The 19,199-nt window shown below is 43.7% G+C and overlaps 1 protein-coding gene across 12 annotated transcripts in view; it reads right to left on the bottom strand.

Annotated features, from left to right (window-relative positions):
• The window catches only part of LOC140196399 (uncharacterized), a 94,138-nt gene extending 75,577 nt beyond the window's left edge, over nt 1-18,561 (bottom strand). For 9 of the 12 annotated variants that reach the window (XM_072255533.1, XM_072255536.1, XM_072255531.1 and 6 more), the window contains exons 1-7: nt 17,925-18,200; nt 12,725-12,827; nt 7,445-7,560; nt 6,390-6,478; nt 3,019-3,150; nt 1,258-1,353; nt 776-913 (exon numbers count right to left, since the gene is read on the bottom strand). In XM_072255533.1, the coding sequence (XP_072111634.1) occupies nt 776-913; nt 1,258-1,353; nt 3,019-3,150; nt 6,390-6,478; nt 7,445-7,560; nt 12,725-12,827; nt 17,925-18,111 (861 nt within the window). In that variant the 5' untranslated portion in view covers nt 18,112-18,200. The other 3 variants (XM_072255534.1, XM_072255532.1, XM_072255535.1) reach the window with 3 other exon arrangements.
• Nucleotides 18,562-19,199: the final 638 nt, after the last annotated feature.

Below are 19,199 nucleotides of genomic sequence, written 5' to 3'. Positions count from 1 at the left end.
TCCTCTAATATCCCCCTTGAACTTCCCACCCCTTACCTTAAAGCCATGTCCTCTTGTATTGAGCAGTGGTGCCCTGGGGAAGAGGCACTGGCTATCCACTCTATCTATTCCTCTTATTATCTTGTACACCTCTATCATGTCTCCTCTCATCCTCCTTCTCTCCAAAGAGTAAAGCCCTAGCTCCCTTAATCTCTGATCATAATGCATACTTTCTAAACCAGGCAGCATCCTGGTAAATCTCCTCTGTACCCTTTCCAATGCTTCCACATCCTTCTTATAGTGAGGTGACCAGAACTGGACACAATACTCCAAGTGTGGCCTAACCTGAGTTTTATAGAGCTGCATCATTACATCGTGACTCTTAAACTCTATCCCTCGACTTATGAAAGCTAACACCCCATAGGCTTTCTTAACTACCCTATCCACCTGTGAGGCAACTTTCAGGGATCTGTGGACATGTACCCCCAGATCCCTCTGCTCCTCCACACTACAGAGTATCCTGCCATTAAGTGGAAGAAACAACAACAACTGGCTGAGTTACTGTCAACAAAGAAAAAATGTGGGGAAAAAAACAGTATTACAAAGAACTACCTGATAGTAACTGCCAACCATAATCTGGAGCCCCGACAGAACAAAGCTTTTTAATCTCCTTGGTTTCCTGAGTTAATCATACTAAAAATGAATGATGCAAGTTACAACATTCTGGAATGCACCACAATTTAAAATTCAATATTATTTTAAACTGAAGTATTGTTACTAATGACAAAAATGTTACCTGAGATCTTGTAAATTCCAAAACAGGTGGAAAAGTAATGCAATCTGTAATTTTCTGAAATGCCGTGTCGTTGTAATCGAATTCAAAGCGTTTCAGTTGAAATGTAAGAATTTGTGGCAAGTGCTTAAAATAGTATCTCTGAAAAATGTAAGGTAGAGATGAGTTTTACTTTTCCTGTTTCATGAATGCAAAGCTGAAAATTAGCAGATCTCTTTGCTATACATTTCAAACGTTGCAGCCATCCACTCTTTGTGTTGTAAATCCTCATGTGAATACATTTCATATGGACTTCCCCATTGTATGTACTTGACAGATCTTACCAGTGAAGACACTGCACTGACATCTGGCAGTACTAAAGGACTCAAGGAGATGACTTGTCCATGAACAAATATTATTTTTACCATTCAGCTGCTTCTACTGTTCCTCTGATTTGCAGCATGAAGAATTACAGAAATACCAGGATGACTGATTGGAATACTTACTGATGTTGTTTCAGTCTTCATATCACAGATGTTACAATAACATTTGTTGTCACCTTCCATTTTTTCCTCCTTCAAAAACTGTTCAAGACCCTTTTCCTTGAAGAAGAAAGGAACAGGATAGTGAAAAGGTACCAGATGATGTCTATTTTGTTCAGAGATACAGCGTGAAACAGGCCCTTCAGGCCCAATGAGCTGCCCCACCAGGCAACCCTCCTGTTTAACCCTCGCCTGATCAGAGGACAATTCACAATGACCAGTTAACCTACTACCCAGTAAGTCTTTGGAACGCGAAGGAAACCGGAGCACCCGGAGGAAAGCCACATGCTCACAGGAAGGATGTACAAATATCTTACGGATGGAATCAGAACCGAACTCCAAATTCTGCCACCCGAACTGTAGTAGGGTCGCGCTAACCGTTACGCTACCGTGGTGCCCCAATTCTAAAACACTTAGTCAGCTGTAGTATTGGCTTCAATGCATGCTGTAACTGGTAGTTACTGCACAAATAGACCCTCTACTCAATGCTAAAACCTAGTATATTAATAATAGGCAAATTGTAAATGGCAATACCACTGGATATTAAGACGAGATGGTTCGTCTCTCTTGTTAGAGGTGACCAATACAAGGCCCAGGTGAGGCACAATTGTTACCTGAAAACTTAACGTACCAGGCTGCTAATGTGTGAAAATACTTTGAATTTCACAGAGAGTTACTGTTAAAAAATATTAATCAACAAGGAATTCTATTATGAGAAGTAATTATTTTAGAAATTAATTCTGTGATTAAAATAGTTAAAATGTTTAAAAATATTGAAGTTGACAATTAATCATACTTATACTAACTCTCAGAGATGTCCGTCTTCACTAAAATGTAACTCGATTTATTTAGGCTTGTCCCAACTCTCAACTGGTGCAGGTCAGTGAGCAGATTTTCCATCATAACTGGTGGGGAAACTCCAATCTAGCCACTACTCTCCAGGAGAGGTTCTATACTGGAATGCAGTCAAGGTGATACCATCAACTTTCCAAATTGTTGACAAAACTACCCAACTGATTTCTCAACACTTTGCCAAAACTGAATTAAAAAAGAATGAATATGCAAGATCTTTCTGAGGTCTAAAGAGATTAGGTGTCCCTAAATTTTTTGATCATTTACTCTCTTCCTTTAGGATTAAGTGTTCAATGTTTTGAGGTAGGAAACAATACATGTGGTCAGTCAGTTAGTTAATTAGCAATACAGTGTGGAGTCCGCCCCTCTGGCTCTTCCAGCCACGTTGCCCCAGTAAACCCACAACCCCAATTAACCCCAACCTAATCACAGGACAATTTACAATGACCAAGTAACCTACGACCCCATACATTAGAGACTATGGGAGCTAAAGGAGAAATCCCACACAATCCATGGGGAGAACGTATAAACTCTCACAGAACGGCGCTGGAAATAAACTCCAAACACGAGAACGTCCTGTGTTGTAATAGCATCACACTAGTCGCTACTCTATCATGGCTCCAAGGTTGCTCATGTTAACAATCCCATCCTTCTTGAATTTACAAAAATAGAAGCCTACAGATTTGTCACTGTTTTAAACATCAGTTATGTGAATTATCATTGTGAAACAATGGATAGTTAATTTGTAAATTGTCCAGACTCATCTTCATGAAACCAACATAAAATGTGATGTCAAACTCACCACAGGAAAGTAATCGATTGCTCTAGTTTTAAAAAAAGTTTGACTTATTTTCCTCGTATTTTTTTACTTACCATGGATTCAAACTTTTCTGCAGCATCAGCTGAGCAAACAGATAGAGGTATATCCAGGAAAAAAGTGTCTTCATCCATGGATTGTGTGCATTTTAAACACTTCAATGAGTTAACCATGATGACCTGATAAACCTACAAGACATAACCCAATGAGAACTGAGCCTGTGATCCATCAGTTGGAACTTTATACAAGGAAACTGATACTTTATAAATTGCTCTCAAAAATACAGATTCCTCATTTGTTTGATTAAGGTGTACAATAAACATCCTTAAGGGATGAACACCACATGAATATGATACCTTGTGAACAAGACTGTATGGCTGCTCTTGTTCAGCTCCAGGTGGAACTACACAGCCATTGTTCTCCCTGTGACACTGGAGTCATTGCTCTCCTGAACCAGAATCAGGTTAATTATCACTGATATGTGTTGTGAAATTTGCTGTTTTAGACAGCAGTACAGTAACAGATGTAAAAATTACCATAATGTACAATAACTACATTCCTAAGGTTGTCATGGCAGGGCTGGTAGTGGGGACAAGTTCCCACTATCTATAAACTGTTCCAAATGGCGAGCGACTCCAACAGCCTCTGAAAACCAAGTCCAACTCTTGCCCTTCACGTAGACCCGGCAGAACTGTTTCTACTGACAAGAGAAGGGGCCAAGGCAGGCCACTGGCACCTGCTTCGGAGAGCTGGGGCTTGTCAGGCTTGGACAGCAGCCCACCTTGCAGAGGAAAACTCTGATTTTAAACCCCTGCTGCCTTGCGGCCATACCCACCCACGGGAAAGGCTTTGGATGTAAACCCCGAGGAAGAAATCTGGAGCCGGGGTCCCTAAGGTAGTTTGATGTTGTTTATAACTTCACTCTGGCAACCTCTGCGATGACACTGGTGGCCAAGCTGTATCTGTACCTGTCCTTCCCTTGGTCTACATCGGTGACGTGGAGAGGGGGAGCCCACTGCATGGACAACAGCGAGTTCCTCAAATCTTCCCACCCCGGCTTGCGCCCTGGAGAGGACACAGCCCACCAGAGGCACAAACCCATGATCCCCTGGGATCGACGACTGCCTGCTATGTACAATAAATAAATGAACTGTAGAAAAGAGGAATTGTGAGGTTGTGATCATAAGTTTACTGGTCGTTCAGAAATCTGATGGCAGAGGGGAATCAGAATCAGATTTAATATCACCAGCATATGCCATGAACTTTGTTAACTTTACAGCAACAGTACAATGAAATACATGACAAATAAACATGGTGAAAACAATCTGAATTACAGTACATATCTATCTATATATATACCTCCTTTCCGATGGTAACAGAGTGAAGAGGGCATGTCCTGGGTGGAGAGGATTGTTAATGATGGATGCCACCTTCCTAAGGCACCACTCCTCGAAGGTGTCTTGGACACTACGGAGGCTGATACTCTTGATGGATCTGACTAATTTTCCAACTTTCTGCAACATATTGTGATCTTGTGTAGTAGCGACCCCCCCATCCGACAGACGGTGATGCAGCCCGCCTGAATGCATTTGTAGTTTTCCGCTGTTTTAGCTGACAAACCAAGGCTCCTCAAACTCCTAAGGAAATATAGCCGCTGCTTGCCTTCTGTATACCTGCATCAATATGTTGTGTCCTGGTTATGTCCTCAGCGATACTGACACCCAGGAACTTGAAATTGCTCACTCTCTCCACTTCTAATCCCTCTTGAGGATCGGTTTGTCTAGAAGGTGTGTCTAAACCTCTGAGGGTGAGTCTTCAGGCTCTTGTACCTCCTTCCCATATCCCAGATGGTGAGGGTCCCTAATGATGGATGCCACCTTCGTGAAGCACCACCTTTTGAAGATGCCCACGATGGTGGGAGGTCTGTGCCTGTGATGGAGCTGGATGAGTTTACAACCCTCTGCAGCCCCTTTTCACCTTGCACATTGGAGCCTCCACACCAGGTGGCAATGCAACCAGTCAGAATGCTTTCTCCAGTACATATGTAGAAATTTGTCAGAGGCTTTGGTGACATAACAGATATCCTCAAACTCTGCAGCCTTCTTCATGATTGTATCAATGTGTTGGGCCCGGTATAGATCCTCTGAGATGCTGAAGTTCAGGAACTTGAAACCACTCACCCTTTTCACTTCTGACGCTGAGGACTGGAGTGTGTTCTCCTAACTTCCCTTCCTGAAGTCCACAATAAATTTCCTGGCCTTGCTGACATTAAGTCCAAGATTGTCGTTGCTACTCCACTCAACCAGCCTATACTAGGCTCTATCTCACTCCCATAATCTTCTTATTGCCGTCTGAGATTCTGCCAACAATAGGTGTGTCATCAGTGAATTTATAGATGGTGATTGAGCTGTGTCAAGTCACACCCTATTCTCTAAAGGATTCATGGCCTATCAATACGTACAGACTTGAAACATTGACTAATGTGAGAATTGTATAGCTGCCTTATAAAAATGTCTGATGGGATCAATATCAGTATTTTTCAGGAGTACAGCATAAGACATTGAATTAATATGGTGAAGCGGAGTATAATTTTTCATCAGGAAGACAACAAAAGTAATCAAAGGTGATAAAGGTATAGTGATAGATATTTATCAATCGATTGCCTATTTCCTTCCTCCATCTTTCTCAGCACTCGCCAGTGACAAGACATTTCACTGTGCAAAGATGGTGTGGTTAACCTTGAGGAATGTCAGACACTCTGTGACCATTGTGTGTGCTTGAGATGGAAATTTGAGCTGACTGAAGGGGAGGAGGCCGTAAGGGTGGGTCACTCTCTGGAAGGTCAGTGCATGAATAGTCATAACCAGTGGCTCTGGCAGAGAAAGACCAGATCAGTGAATGAATTGTAACCATGGCAGAAATATATCAATAAAAATCAGTTTATGAATACAGTACAAATCATTCATTGGACACAGAGTCATACAGCACAGAAGCACAGAAACAGGCCCTTTGGCCCAATCGATCCATGCTGACCAAGATGTCCATTCAAGCTAAACCGAGTTGCAAGTATTTGGCAAAAATCTTTTTCAACCTTCCCATGTACCTGTCCCACTATCTTTTCAAGGCTGTTACTGTAGATGACTCAACCACTTGGCTTCACATCTTACCCGGGATTTTAAAAACATTCAAAAATGATTCACTCTATGTCCTAGACCAAGGGAGAATGGGTGATCAACTGAAGATTGAGCAAAGTGTTGAAGGAACATTCAAGGAAACAGGTTGTAAAGAATGACAGGTACTTGTATAGAAATAATGCTAAAGAAGGAAACAGGAAAATGAAAATGAAAAGTACAGATCAAATTACAGGTAAACCGAGGCACATTTTAAAAACAAATCAATTATCAGTATCATAACAGATCAATTTTACCTTCAGAATATTATGGTCCTGATCCATTTTGCTACTCAGCTTGTTCACCAGACTGCGAAAACATTCCTCTATATCTCTCTGTATGTAAACTTCACAAAACGGTTTTAAAAAAGTGTTAAAATAAGCATACAAGTTCAAATAATACAGTTGCTTATATTAGCATCCATTTCCCAATTAATGTTCTGTGAATATTAATTTTATAATATAAATATCAAACGTATGAATTTGAAGTAATAAACTGAAAATGATAGAGGCATTCAGCCGGTCAAACAGCCTCCCTGGAGAGAGAAGAGTCGAGCCAATGTTTCAGGTTGACAACCTTCCATCAGATTTTGATGAAAAATCATCAATTTGGTTTTTTTGCTTTGCATTTGCAGAAATCCTTTCAGTACATCAAGTCTGCACCAACCACCCATTTACACAAATCCCATTTTATTTTATGAGTCACTGGAGAACAATTATTCCATTACGTATCACTGGTAAATTTCTGGTTTATGGGCATCCTGGCCAGACTCTTTATGCACCTCCTCCCTTCATCCCTTCCACCACTTTCTGCCTGGTCTTGCTGAAACCCAGCAGGAAACTTCCGGGAGTAATGGTAATTCTGTCACTCAGACTGGGGATGTTATACTGATCTCACCTTTTGCTTAATACCCAAATCTGCCAGCTAACAGTTGCAAATCTCAATAAATACCATAAGAAATTCCGCAGTTTAAATTTTTAAATAAATTTTGCAATGGGATTTGAACTCAGCTCTCTGGAGATCTCTGGTAACTTAACCTCTGTGCCATCCTATTGCTGTATTTCAATCCTGACAAATAACGGGAACTCCAAGCAAATTTACACATGTATTTGTTGAGCGTATGGAGTTTGAAACTATTTTTAGTTCATCGAAATGCCTTTCTTTTGTGAGTCACAAAACTGACCCCAACTATGGAAGATTTCAATCATAAATATATCAAGCAGCAGAATGGTATGGATTTGAGAAACTTTGTTTAAATCAGTAAACTGGCATACTGCTAACTGATGAAAGCATGGATGTGTCTATTGCTTACCATTCAAATTCAATTGGGAGGTCAACTGTTCTGTGCTCAAGGACCGTTCATTCCCATCTGATAATCGTTCAAACAGACATCGCAACTCACAAATTAATGAATCTTCTTCTTTGCAGCTGCAATAATATGAAACAGTGAAATTTTACATTGCTTAAAACCTCTGAGAGGGTCAGCAACTTTAAACTCCGCAGTGCTATCATTTCCGAGGACCTGTCCTGGGCCCAGCATTTCAGAGCAATTCTGAAGAAAGCACGGCAGCACCTCCACGAAGATTGAGGATGACATCTCAAACTCCAGCCAACCTCTGTAGCTGTGTAGTGACGAGTTTATTGACTGGCTGCATCATGGTCTGGTACGGAAACACCAATGCCATTGCACTGAGAATCCGATAACAGAGTAGTGGATACAGCCCAGTCCATCACAGGTAAAGCCCTCCTTGCCAGTGAGCACATCTACATGGAGTTCTGTCGCAGGGAACCTGCATCCATCATCAGGAACACCCACCACCCAGGACATGCTCTCTGCTCCTGTTGCCATCAGGAAGATACAGGAATGCAAGGACTCACACAGCCAGGTTCAGGAACAGTTATTACCCTTCAACCATCTGTCAGGGTTCGGTCCGTGAAGACTGCGTTCCAATTCACTGTCCAGTCCATGGACTCCGGTTTCTGGGTCTTCCGGCTGTCGCTCGTTTCATTTGGGCTTAATCATAGGCACCTGATGCTCATCTTGGGGCTGGGAATATAAGTGGCCCTGGGTTCGAGTGTGGGTGCTGGTTCATCTCATCAGTATCCCATCCTTGCCTCTGTGGGGTAAGTCAGGCTGTCTTCGCCACTACCCTGCAGTTCGATCTGTCCCTTCCTGTCCTTGCCTCCATTGGGTAAGCCAGGCTACCTTCACAGTTACCCTGAGGCTGGACTGTTCCCTTCCCTTCCCCTTCCTTCTGAAGTTTCGCCTGCAACCCGTGTCTGGAGCCTCGCCCGCAACCCGTGTCTGGAGCCTTGCCTGCAACCCGTGTCTGGAGTCTCGCCTGCAACCTGTGTCTGGAGCCTCGCCCGCAACCCGTGTCTGGAGCCTCACCCGCAACCTGTGTCCTGAGCCAGAAGTTCGTTCCTTGAGACCAGGTATCGGGAGGCTTTGCACATTACAGCCAGGGACTTTAACCAGGCCAGCCTCAGAAAGGCGCTGCCAAAGTAATATCAACATGTCTCCTGCCCCACTAGAGACCTGAATATACTTGACCACTGCTACACAGCAGTCAAGGATGCCTACCGTTCCATCCCACGACCTCACTTCGGAAAATCGTACCATCAGGTTGTACTCCTCCTCCCAGCTTACAAACAGAAACTGAAGCAGGAGGTCACAGTGTCAAAAGTAGTGTCGCATTGGATGGAGGAAACGGATGAGGTCCTCCATGATTCCTTTGAATCACTGGACTGGTTAGTATTCAAGGATTCAGCAGCTAACCTCGATGAGTATGCCTCAGCTGTCACGGACTTTATCTGGAAATGCACAGAGGACCATGTGTCTTGCACGACGATCCGGGTATTCCCAAACCGGAAACCTTGGATGATTATGAAGTCAAATCCCTTTTGAAGGCTAGAGCTGAGGCTTTTAGGTCCGGGGATACCAGTCGCTAAATGGAATCCAGGCGTGAACTCTGGAAAGCCATTAACGGCACCAAGAGGCAATATTTAGTGAATTTGGAAGGCCAGGCTAATCAGAGGGATGCTGGTAGGCAGTGGCAGGGTCTAAATGAGATCACTGGGTGCAAAGAAAAGGCTGGGAATATCAATAGCTGTGGCACTTCTCTTCATGACGAACTTAACGTATTCTACGCAAGATTCGAACAGAAGAGGAGAGTCCCACTCCCTCCGGATGAACCGGATCTGGTGGCATCGAGGTTCATCCTCACTGAGAAGGCTGTTAGAAGGACCTTCCTGAAGATAAATCCAATGAAGGCGACGGGCCCAGATGGCGTCCCAGGACGGGTTCTCTGGGCCTGTGCAAGCGAGCTAGCTGGAGACATCTTCGTGGACATCTTCAACCGCTCCTTGCTTCAGTCTAAGATCCCCTCGTGTTTTAGGAAGGCAACGATAATCCCAGTGCCAAAGAAGAGCAAGGTGGCATGCCTGAATGACTATCAACCTGTGGCTTTGACATCAACTGCTATGAAGTGCTTCGAGCGATTGGTTATGGCACACATCAACCACAGCCTACCGGTCAACCTCGATGCTTTGCAGTTCGCCTACCAGAGCAACAGGTCAATGGCTGATGCATCTTTCTGGCCCTACATTCCTCCTTAGAACACCTGGAGAATAAAAACGCATATGTAATGCTCCTTTTCATTGACTACAGCTCTGCCTTCAATACCATCATTCCAAATAAACTGATTCCTAAGCTCCGGAACCTGGGCCTTAGCACTCAGATCTGCAGCTGGATCTTCAACTTCCTCACAGACAGGACCCAGGCTGTAAAAATAGGGGACAAGCTCTCCTCTACAATCACTCTGAGCACTGGTGCCCCACAAGGCTGTGTACTCAGCCCCCTGCTGTACTCACTGTACACCCATGATTGTGTAGCCAAATTTCCATCGAACTCAAAATATGACGCCCCACACAGACTTCCAATCTGCCCGACGCAGGCCTCTCATGGTGTGAGTTGATGTTCCCCTCCCCCCCCAATATATAAGTTTGCTGATGACACCACAATTGTAGGCCATATCTCAGGTAATGATGAGTTTGAGTACAGAGAGGAAATTAAGAACCTGGTGGCATGGTGCAAAGACAATAACCTATCCCTCAACGTCAGCAAGACGAAGGAATTGGTTGTTGACTTCAGAAGGAGTAGCGGACCACATGACCCCATTTACATCGGTGGTGTGCAAGTGGAACAGGTCAAAAGCTTTAAATTCCTTGGGGTCAATATCACAAATGACCTGACTTGGTCCAACCAAGCAGGCCCACCGGCGCCTTTACTTCCTGAGAAAACTAAAGAAATTTGGCCTGTCCCCTAAAACCCTCACTAATTTTTATAGATGCACCGTAGAAAGCATTCTTTTAGGGTGCATCACGACCTGGTATGGAAGTTGTCCTGTCCAAGACCGAAAGAAGCTGCAGAAGATCGTGAACACAGCCCAGCACATCACACAAACCAATCTTCTGTCCTTGGACTCACTTTACACCGCACGCTGTCGGAGCTGTGCTGCCAGGATAATCAAGGACACGACCCACCCAACCAACACAGCTTTCATCCCTCTTCCCTCCAGGAGAAGGCTCAGGAGCTTGAAGACTCGTACGGCCAGATTTGGGAACAGCTTCTTTCCAACTGTGATAAGACTGCTGAATGGATCCTGACCCGGATCTGGGCCGTACCCTCCAAATATCCAGACCTGTCTCTCGGTTTTTTTGCACTACCTTACTTTCCCTTTTCTATTTTTTATTTATAATTTATAATTTAAATTTTTAATATTTACTATCGATTTGTACTCCAGGGAGTGCGAAGCACAGAATCAAATATCGCTGTGATGATTGTACCCCCTAGTATTCATTGTTTGGTGACAATAAAGTATAAATTATGAAGTCCCGAGTCCAAGGTTTCAAGGTTCCTGTCATCCCAAGTCCAAGGCTCGGCTGTTCCTGAGTACCAAGTCAAGGTTTCGTGTTCTCGTCCTGTCCATGTGCTTCATCCTGTGCTGGAGTTCTCTCGACCTGTATTGGAGTTACCTCATCCTGCCCAGGAGTCTCTCATTCTGTCCTGTAGCCTCACCCAGTCTTGTCTCCCAAGACCATGTCATGTCTTCGCCTCATTCCGGAGTCCGAGCCCGAATCAAGTCCCAGGTTCTGGGTCCCTGTCCAGTCTCTGGCTCGGAGTCCAAACCCAAGCCTCATCATGTTCTTGCCTCAAAGAACCCAAGCCTCATCATGTCCTCGCCTCGAAGAACCCAAGCCATGAAGAACTCAAGCCATGTCCAGTCCTGTAGCCACGTCATGTCCTCGCCTAATTCCGGGGTCCAAGCCCCAGTCAAGACCCAGGTTCTGGGTACTTGCCCAGTCTCCAGCTCAGAGTCCAAGCCCAGGCTCCTAGTTCCCAGTTCCTTGTCCTAGTCCCGCTTGCCTAGCCAATGTCCTAGCCCAAGTCTGTGTTCTTGTACCCGCTCTCTAGTCAAGTTCTGTTCCTAACACCTCAGTGTCTGTGTCTTGCATTTGGGTCTGCTCCCAGTGCCCCACCTTATGACACCATCAGCTCTTGAACCAGAGGATAACTTCACTCAACTTCACTTGCCCATCACTGAACTGTTCCCACAACCTCTGCACTCACTTTCAAGGACTCTGCATCTCGTGTTCTCCGTATTTATTGACTTTTTTCTCTTTTACATTTTTCTTTTGTATTTACAAGATTGGTGCCTTTTGCACACTGGTTGTCTGCCCTATTGGGTGCAGTCTTTACCTAATTGTATGATGGTTATTGAATTTATTGAGTATGCCTGCAAGAAATTGAATCTCATGGTTGTGTTTGGTGATATATATGTACTTCGGTAATAAATTTACTTTGACCCACACCATGTGTTACCCCTTTGATAAAAATAAGCAATTAGTTTAATGTTTTCCCTTTACAAATTCATGATGATGATTTTACCAGTGTCTTCCAAAAAATTATTGAACTCAGAAATTTTTCCCAATGATGTGGCCACCACAAGTATCAATTTGATGCACATTTTAATTTTGAAATGGCCCTGTACCTACAGAATAAATGTTACGTTCTTAAGCCCCCTATTATTTTTAGAATTGAGTTAGTGAATCATGACTATATAATCAATAAGCAATAGAAACTACTGCTGCTGTAAACCATGAACTCCCATTTGTCCCCCATAGGACCACCCTGAGCTGCTGAATATTTCCAACATGTTCTGTACTTGTCTTACTCTTGAATAAAAGTACTGAACTCACGGTCATCCCCATTACATTCCTTCCCCTGGTAATCCCTTACTTACAGTTATCTGGGTTGCATTCCCCATTCTAAATAAACATTCATCACCAACTTTTAAGTTCTAAACTTTTTATCAATCTGGATATTTATTTTTCCCAAAACTCCAGTGTAGAAATGGCATCATTGGCATAACTGGTCGATGTTGACCAAGACTTACATCTAAGCTAGTTCCATTTGTCTTTGTTCAGTTAGTATCCCTATAAATGTCTCTTACTGAAGTACCTTCATACACAGTATTTCTATATAAAAATGTGACAAATAGAGTAGTCATAACGTAATCCACAATCCTACTTGGTAATGCATTCTTTAACTTCCTGGGTCATGAACCATGTTTGAAGTAATGTGTTCAGATAACATGTGGCTCCCTGATTTTTCAATCCAACAAAATGTTTACCTGTAACAAAACCAGGAAAAAAGTGGAAAAGTTGTTTAATATCCAAATAACATCAATTCAGTTTCAGGTGGTTCCTTATAACAATCCTCACAATGTAAGAAAGTATAGCAAAAAGCTTTATGATAAACAGGGAAATTTCAAAACAGCACACGCAGAATGCTGGGGGAACTCAGCAGGACAGGCAGCATCTATGGAAGAGTTCTGCTGAAGGGTCTTGGCCCGAAATCATTGCTCAGATTTCCAACATCTGCACATTCCAACACAGAAGGGCAATGTTATGATAATTGTGGAGGATTTTAACATGCGAGTGGATTGGGAAAATCAGGTCGGCACTGGATCTCAAGAGAGAATTTGTAGAATGTCTGCAAGATGGCTTTCTAGAACAGCTTGTTGTTGAGCCCACGAGGGGATCGGCTGTACTGGATTGGGTATTGTGTAATGAACCGGAGTTGATTAGAGAGATTGAGGTGAAGGATTCCTTAGCAGACATGATTGAGTTCACTGTGAAATTTGAAAAAGAGAAGCCGAAATCTGATGTGTCGGTATTTCAGTGGAGTAAAGGAGATTACAGTGGCATGAGAGAGGAACTGGCCAAAGTTGACTGGAAAGGGATACTAATGGGAAAGACGACAGAGCAGCAGTAGCTGGAGTTTATGCGAGAATTGAGGAAGGTGCAAGACAAGTATATTCCAAAAAAGAAGAAATTTTCGAATGGAAAAAGGATGCAACCGTGGTTGGCAAGAGAGGTCAAAGCCAAAGTTAAAGCAAAGGAGAGGGCATACAAGGAAGCAAAAGTTAGTGGGAAGACAGAGGATTGGGAAGTTTGCAAAACCTTACAAAAGGAAACTAAGAAGGTCATTAAGAGGGAAAAGACTAACTATGAAAGGAAGCTAGAAAATAATATCAAAGAGGATACTAAAAGCTTTTTCAAGTATATAAAGAGTAGAAGACAGGTGAGAGTAGATATAGGACTGATAGAAAATGATGCTGGAGAAATTGTAATGGGAGATAAGGAGATGGCAGAGGAACTGAATGAGTATTTTGCATCAGTCTTCACTGAGGAAGACATCAGCAGTATACCGGACACTCAAGGGTGGCAGGGAAGAGAAGTGTGCGCAGTCACAAATACGACAGAGAAAGTACTCAGGAAGCTGAATAGTCTAAAGGTAGATAGATCTCCCGGACCAGATGGAATGCACCCGCGCGTTCTGAAGGAAGTAGTTGTGGAGATTGTGGAGGCATTAGCAATGATCTTTCAAAAGTCGGTAGATTCTGGCATTGTTCCGGAGGACTGGAAGATTGCAAGTGTCACTCCGCTATTTAAGAAGGGGGCAAGGAGGCAAAAAGGAAATTATAGACCAGTTAGATTGACGTTGGTGGTTGGGACATTGTTGGAGTCGATTGTCAAAGATGAGGTTACAGAGTACCTGGAGGCATATGACAAGATAGGCAGAACTCAGCATGGATTACTTAAAGGAAAATCCTGCCTGACAAACCTATTACAATCTTTTGAGAAAATTACCAGTAGACTTGACAAGGAAGATACAGTGGATATTGCATATTTGGATTTTCAGAAGGCCTTTGACAAGGTGGCACACATGAGGCTACTTAACAAGATAAGAGCCCATGAAATTACGGGAAAGTTACATACGAGGATAGAGCGTTGGCTGATGGGCAGGAAACAGAGAGTGGGAATAAATGGATCCTATTCTGGTTGGTTGCCGGTTACCAGTGGTGTTCCACAGGGGTCCGTGTTGGGGCCGCTTCTTTTTACATTGTACATCAACGATTTGGATTATGGAATAATGGCTTTGTGGCTAAGTTTGCTGATGATACGAAGATAGGTGGAGGGGCCGGTAGTGCTGAGGAAATGGAGAGTCTGCAGAGAGACTTGGATAGATTGGAAGAATGGGCAAAGAAGTGGCAAATGAAATACAATGTTGGAAAGTGTATGGTTATGTACTTTGGCAGAAGAAATAAATGGGCAGACTATTATTTAAATGGGGAAAGAATTCAAAGTTCTGAGATGCAACGGGACTTGGGAGTCCTTGTACAGGATACCCTCAAAGTTAACCTCCAGGTTGAGTTGGTAGTGAAGAAGGCGAATGCAATGTTCGCATTCACTTCTAGAGGAATAGAGTATAGGAGCAGGGATGTGATGTTGAGGCTCTATAAGGTGCTGGTGAGACCTCACTTGGAGTACTGTGGGCAGTTTTGGTCTCCTTATTTAAGAAAGGATGTGCTGACACTGGAGAGAGTACAGAGAAGATTCACTAGAATGATTCCGGGAATGAGAGTGTTAACATTTGCGGAACGTTTGTCCGCTCTTGGACTATATTCTTTGGAGTTTAGAAGAATGAGGGGAGACCTCATAGAAACATTTTGAATGTTGAAAGGGATGGACAGAGTGGATGTGGCAAAGTTGTTTCCCATGATGGGCGAGTCTAGTACGAGAGGGCATGACCTAAGGATTGAAGGGCGCCCATTCAGAACAGAAATGCGAAGAAATTTTTTAGTCAGAGGGTGGTGAATCTATGGAATTTGTTGCCACGGGCAGCAGTGGAGGCCAAGTTATTGGGTGTATTTAAGGCAGAGATTGATAGGTATCTGAGTAGCCAGGGCATCAAAGGTTATGGTGAGAAGGCGGGGGAATGGGACTAAATGGGAAAATGGATCAGCTCATGATAAAATGGTGAAGCAAACACAATAGGCCGAATGGCCAACTTCTGCTCCTTTGTCTTATGGTCTTATGGTCTTATTTCTCTTGTTTGTGAAAGGACAAGGTATAATTGGGTAAAAGAAGATGATATATATGTGTACTGTAGATTGCTTGAGATAAAGCCCAGGGTAGGCCTTGCCGACCCTTCAAACTGCTCAGCCCAGCAACCCCCAAATTAACCCTAACCCATTCAGATGACAATTTACCATCACCAATTAACCTACCAACTGATGTGTGAGAATATTAGAGATGTTCCACCAGCAACTGAATCAGACACATAGAAAAGTATTTTAAACAGGAGTTTGGAAACAGAAAGGTGGAACATTTTTGAGAATTATTCAGAGAATGTCAAGAGCCAAGAGTGCAAAGGTTGAATAAATGACTGCTAGGTTAAAACAGCGAAATGAGCAGTTCCAGGTTCAGTGTTACAGTAATACAGAAACTCTTGAACAGCATGAACAGGCAAGAGAAGAGATTGCTGAGCCTCTGGTTCGGATCTTTATGTCCTCATTGTCCATGGGAATGGTACCGGAGGATTGGAGGGAGGCGAATGTTGTCCCCTTGTTCAAAAAAGGTAGTAGGAATAATTATAGACCAGTGAGCCTTACGTCTGTGGTGGGAAAGCTGTTGGAAAAGATTCTTACAGATAGGATCTATAGGCATTTAGAGAATCATCGTCTGATCGGGGACAGTCAGCATGGCGTTGTGAAGGGAAGATCGTGTCTAACAAGCCTTATAAGAGTTCTTTGAGGAGATGACCAGGCATATAGATGAGGATAGTGCAGTGGATGTGATCTATATGGATTTTAGAAAGGCATTTGACAAGGTTCCACACGGTAGGCTTATTCAGAAAGTTAGAAGGCATGGGATCCAGGGAAGTTTGGCCAGGTAGATTCAGAATTGGCTTGCCTGCAGAAGGCAGAGGGTCGTGATGGAGGGAGTACATTCAGATTGGAGGATTGTGACTAGTGGTGTCCCACAAGGATCTGTTCTGGGACCTCTACTTCTTGTGATTTTTATTAACGACCTGGATGTGGGGGTAGAAGGGTGGGTTGGCAAGTTTGCAGATGACACAAAGGTTGATGGTGTTGTAGATAGTGTAGAGGATTGTCAAAGATTGCAGAGACACATTGATAGGATGCAGGAGTGGGCTGAGAAGTGGCAGATGGAGTTCAACCCGGAGAAGTGTGAGGTGGTACACTTTGGAAGGACAAACTCCAAGGCAGAGTACAAAGTAAATGGCAGGATACTTGCTAGTGTGGAGGAGCAGAGGGATCTCGGGGTACATGTCTACAGAGCCCTGAAAGTTGCCTCACAGGTGGATAGGGTAGTTAAGAAAGCTTATGGGGTGTTAGCTTTCATAAGTCGAGAGGTAGAGTTTAAGAGTCACGATGTAATGATGCAGCTCTATAAAACTCTGGTTAGGCCACACTTGGAGTACTGTGTCCAGTTCTGGTCACCTCACTATAGGAAGGATGTGGAAGCATTGGAAAGGGTACAGAGGAGATTTACCGGGATGCTGTCTGGTTTAGAAAGTTTGCATTATGATCAGAGATTAAGGGAGCTAGGGCTTTACTCTTTGGAGAGAAGGAGGATGAGAGGAGACATGATAGAGGTGTACAAGATAATAAGAGGAATTAATAGAGTGGATAGCCAGTGCCTCTTCCCCAGGGCACCACTGCTCAATATAAGAGAGCATGGCTTTAAGGTCAGGGGTGGGAAGTTCAAGGGGGATATTAGAGGAAGGTTTTTTACTCAGCGAGTGGTTGGTGCGTGGAATGCACTGCCTGAGTCAGTGGTGGAGGCAGATACACTAGTGAAGTTTAAGAGACTACTAGACAGGTATATGGAGGAACTTAAGGTGGGGGCTTATATGGGAGGCAGGGTTTGAGGGTCGGCACAACATTGTGGGCCGAAGGGCCTGTACTGTGCAGTACTATTCTATGTTCTATGTTCCATGGAAGACTAGGGCAGAGGGAAATCATTTGAGAACTTTCAAAATGACGCCCTACACCGACAATATGAATGTGGTATAACTACTGATCGCGTTCTTTTAAAGTCTTCATCCACCACTGAACGCTGATCCTTGAGTTATGAAGTGCCATTCCACTTCGAATTGACTTCTCACCCTCGTCTCTCCCCACCCCCACAACTCCGCACGGGGCCGTTGCTTTCATCGGCTAACCGGGTTCGTTGCCCAGCATTTTCGTGCGGTCTGCAAAACATTACCAATACTACCTACAACAGACAGACAGAGAGAGAGAAAAAGAAAGTGAGATAGAGCTGTTCTGCAACGCATCATGCTTAAATTCAACCAGAGAATTCAAAACTGAAAGTTTGTCTTTACAGTAACATATAGATGGTTAAGGGTGATTTACGCTTCATACGTTGATAGCCGATAGACTTTCGGAAATAGTGCCCGGCAGGTATCCATTTGCGTACCCAACTGCAAATCCAACTGCAAATCCAACTGCATATCCAACTGCAAATCCATCTGGAAATCCATCTGTAGAACGGATGCAGGCGTCGCGGCAAAGTTCTGCAAAGAATCACCAAGAACATCATCACGAATTACTAGTTGAAAGCTGCAACAGTCATTCAGGATTTTGGCGCCTAATATACTTCTCTACTAATGTCTTTTTGTCACTTGTTAGCATCTTACATATATATGACACTTCCTGGTTCACTTTCTCTGAACGATGGGGCGGTCTCCACAGAGCGGAAAAAATAAGGCAGTTACAGGTTTAGTATACTATGGCGCCCACTTGCGTTCGTTACAAGCATGTTGTGCAGAGAAATATTGCTTTATCTGCAATTGGCGCCGGATCTTTCAGGCGGGATTTAAACCAATTTGTTTTGATTTGGATTTCAGGAGCGGGGAGCCCTTCGAATATGTTCTGGACCCAGTAGTATTGGCCATCCAATTCCGTGTGTGAGAGCGGAGGACGACCTTAATCCACCCCACTCGCCTTTGAATGCATCTATTAACACAAATTTTATGCGGTTACGCGTGTCTTTTTATTCCTGGGCCACTTGCAATTGCTAGCAGCCGAGTTCTAACGAGAAGGAAGTTAAGCCATTCGAACAGGAAACTAATTGGCCAATAAGACATTGCTGACAACCGGCAGGGGTGAGACACCCTCCCCAGAGAGCTGAGAACTGTTAGCAGACCGCAAATGGTGCATGTACAGTCAGGCGACCAAGGTTGATTATGCACATAAACACCGGGAGGGGGGGGGGGGCTGAAGTCCTGGGTCAATTCGGACAGCTCATTAAGGTTGTTCAGAAGTTTGCAGATGCTCAGTAAATTTCACTCTCGATCAAATCAGGAGAGTTCCAGACATGGAATGAGATTTTGAGAAGGTCCAGCTGTATGGTGGAGTCAGGGGCAAAGTTTCCCACCCTATGAATCTGAGGTGGTGCTGGAAATAAGGGGTGATATCACAACATTAGCTGGAAACAAGACTTTTTTTGTGCCAAGAGTTGTATTTATTCTACTGGGTGGTACAATTCACTGGCTCAAAAGGTGCTGTTGAAGTAACTTAATGAGAAGCCCAGATAAATGAGATTTCTTGGAATCATATTGCTCAGTTACAGGCATCTTGCCCATGTCATCCATGTTGATTGTGATGCCTATCCGTGTTAATTCTATT

This window comes from Mobula birostris, chromosome 4 (genome assembly GCF_030028105.1).
Source record: "Mobula birostris isolate sMobBir1 chromosome 4, sMobBir1.hap1, whole genome shotgun sequence".
Lineage (NCBI taxonomy): Eukaryota > Metazoa > Chordata > Chondrichthyes > Myliobatiformes > Myliobatidae > Mobula > Mobula birostris.
The sequence above is the reverse complement of the archived record's forward strand: the minus strand, read 5'-3'. Positions and strand labels throughout refer to the sequence as shown.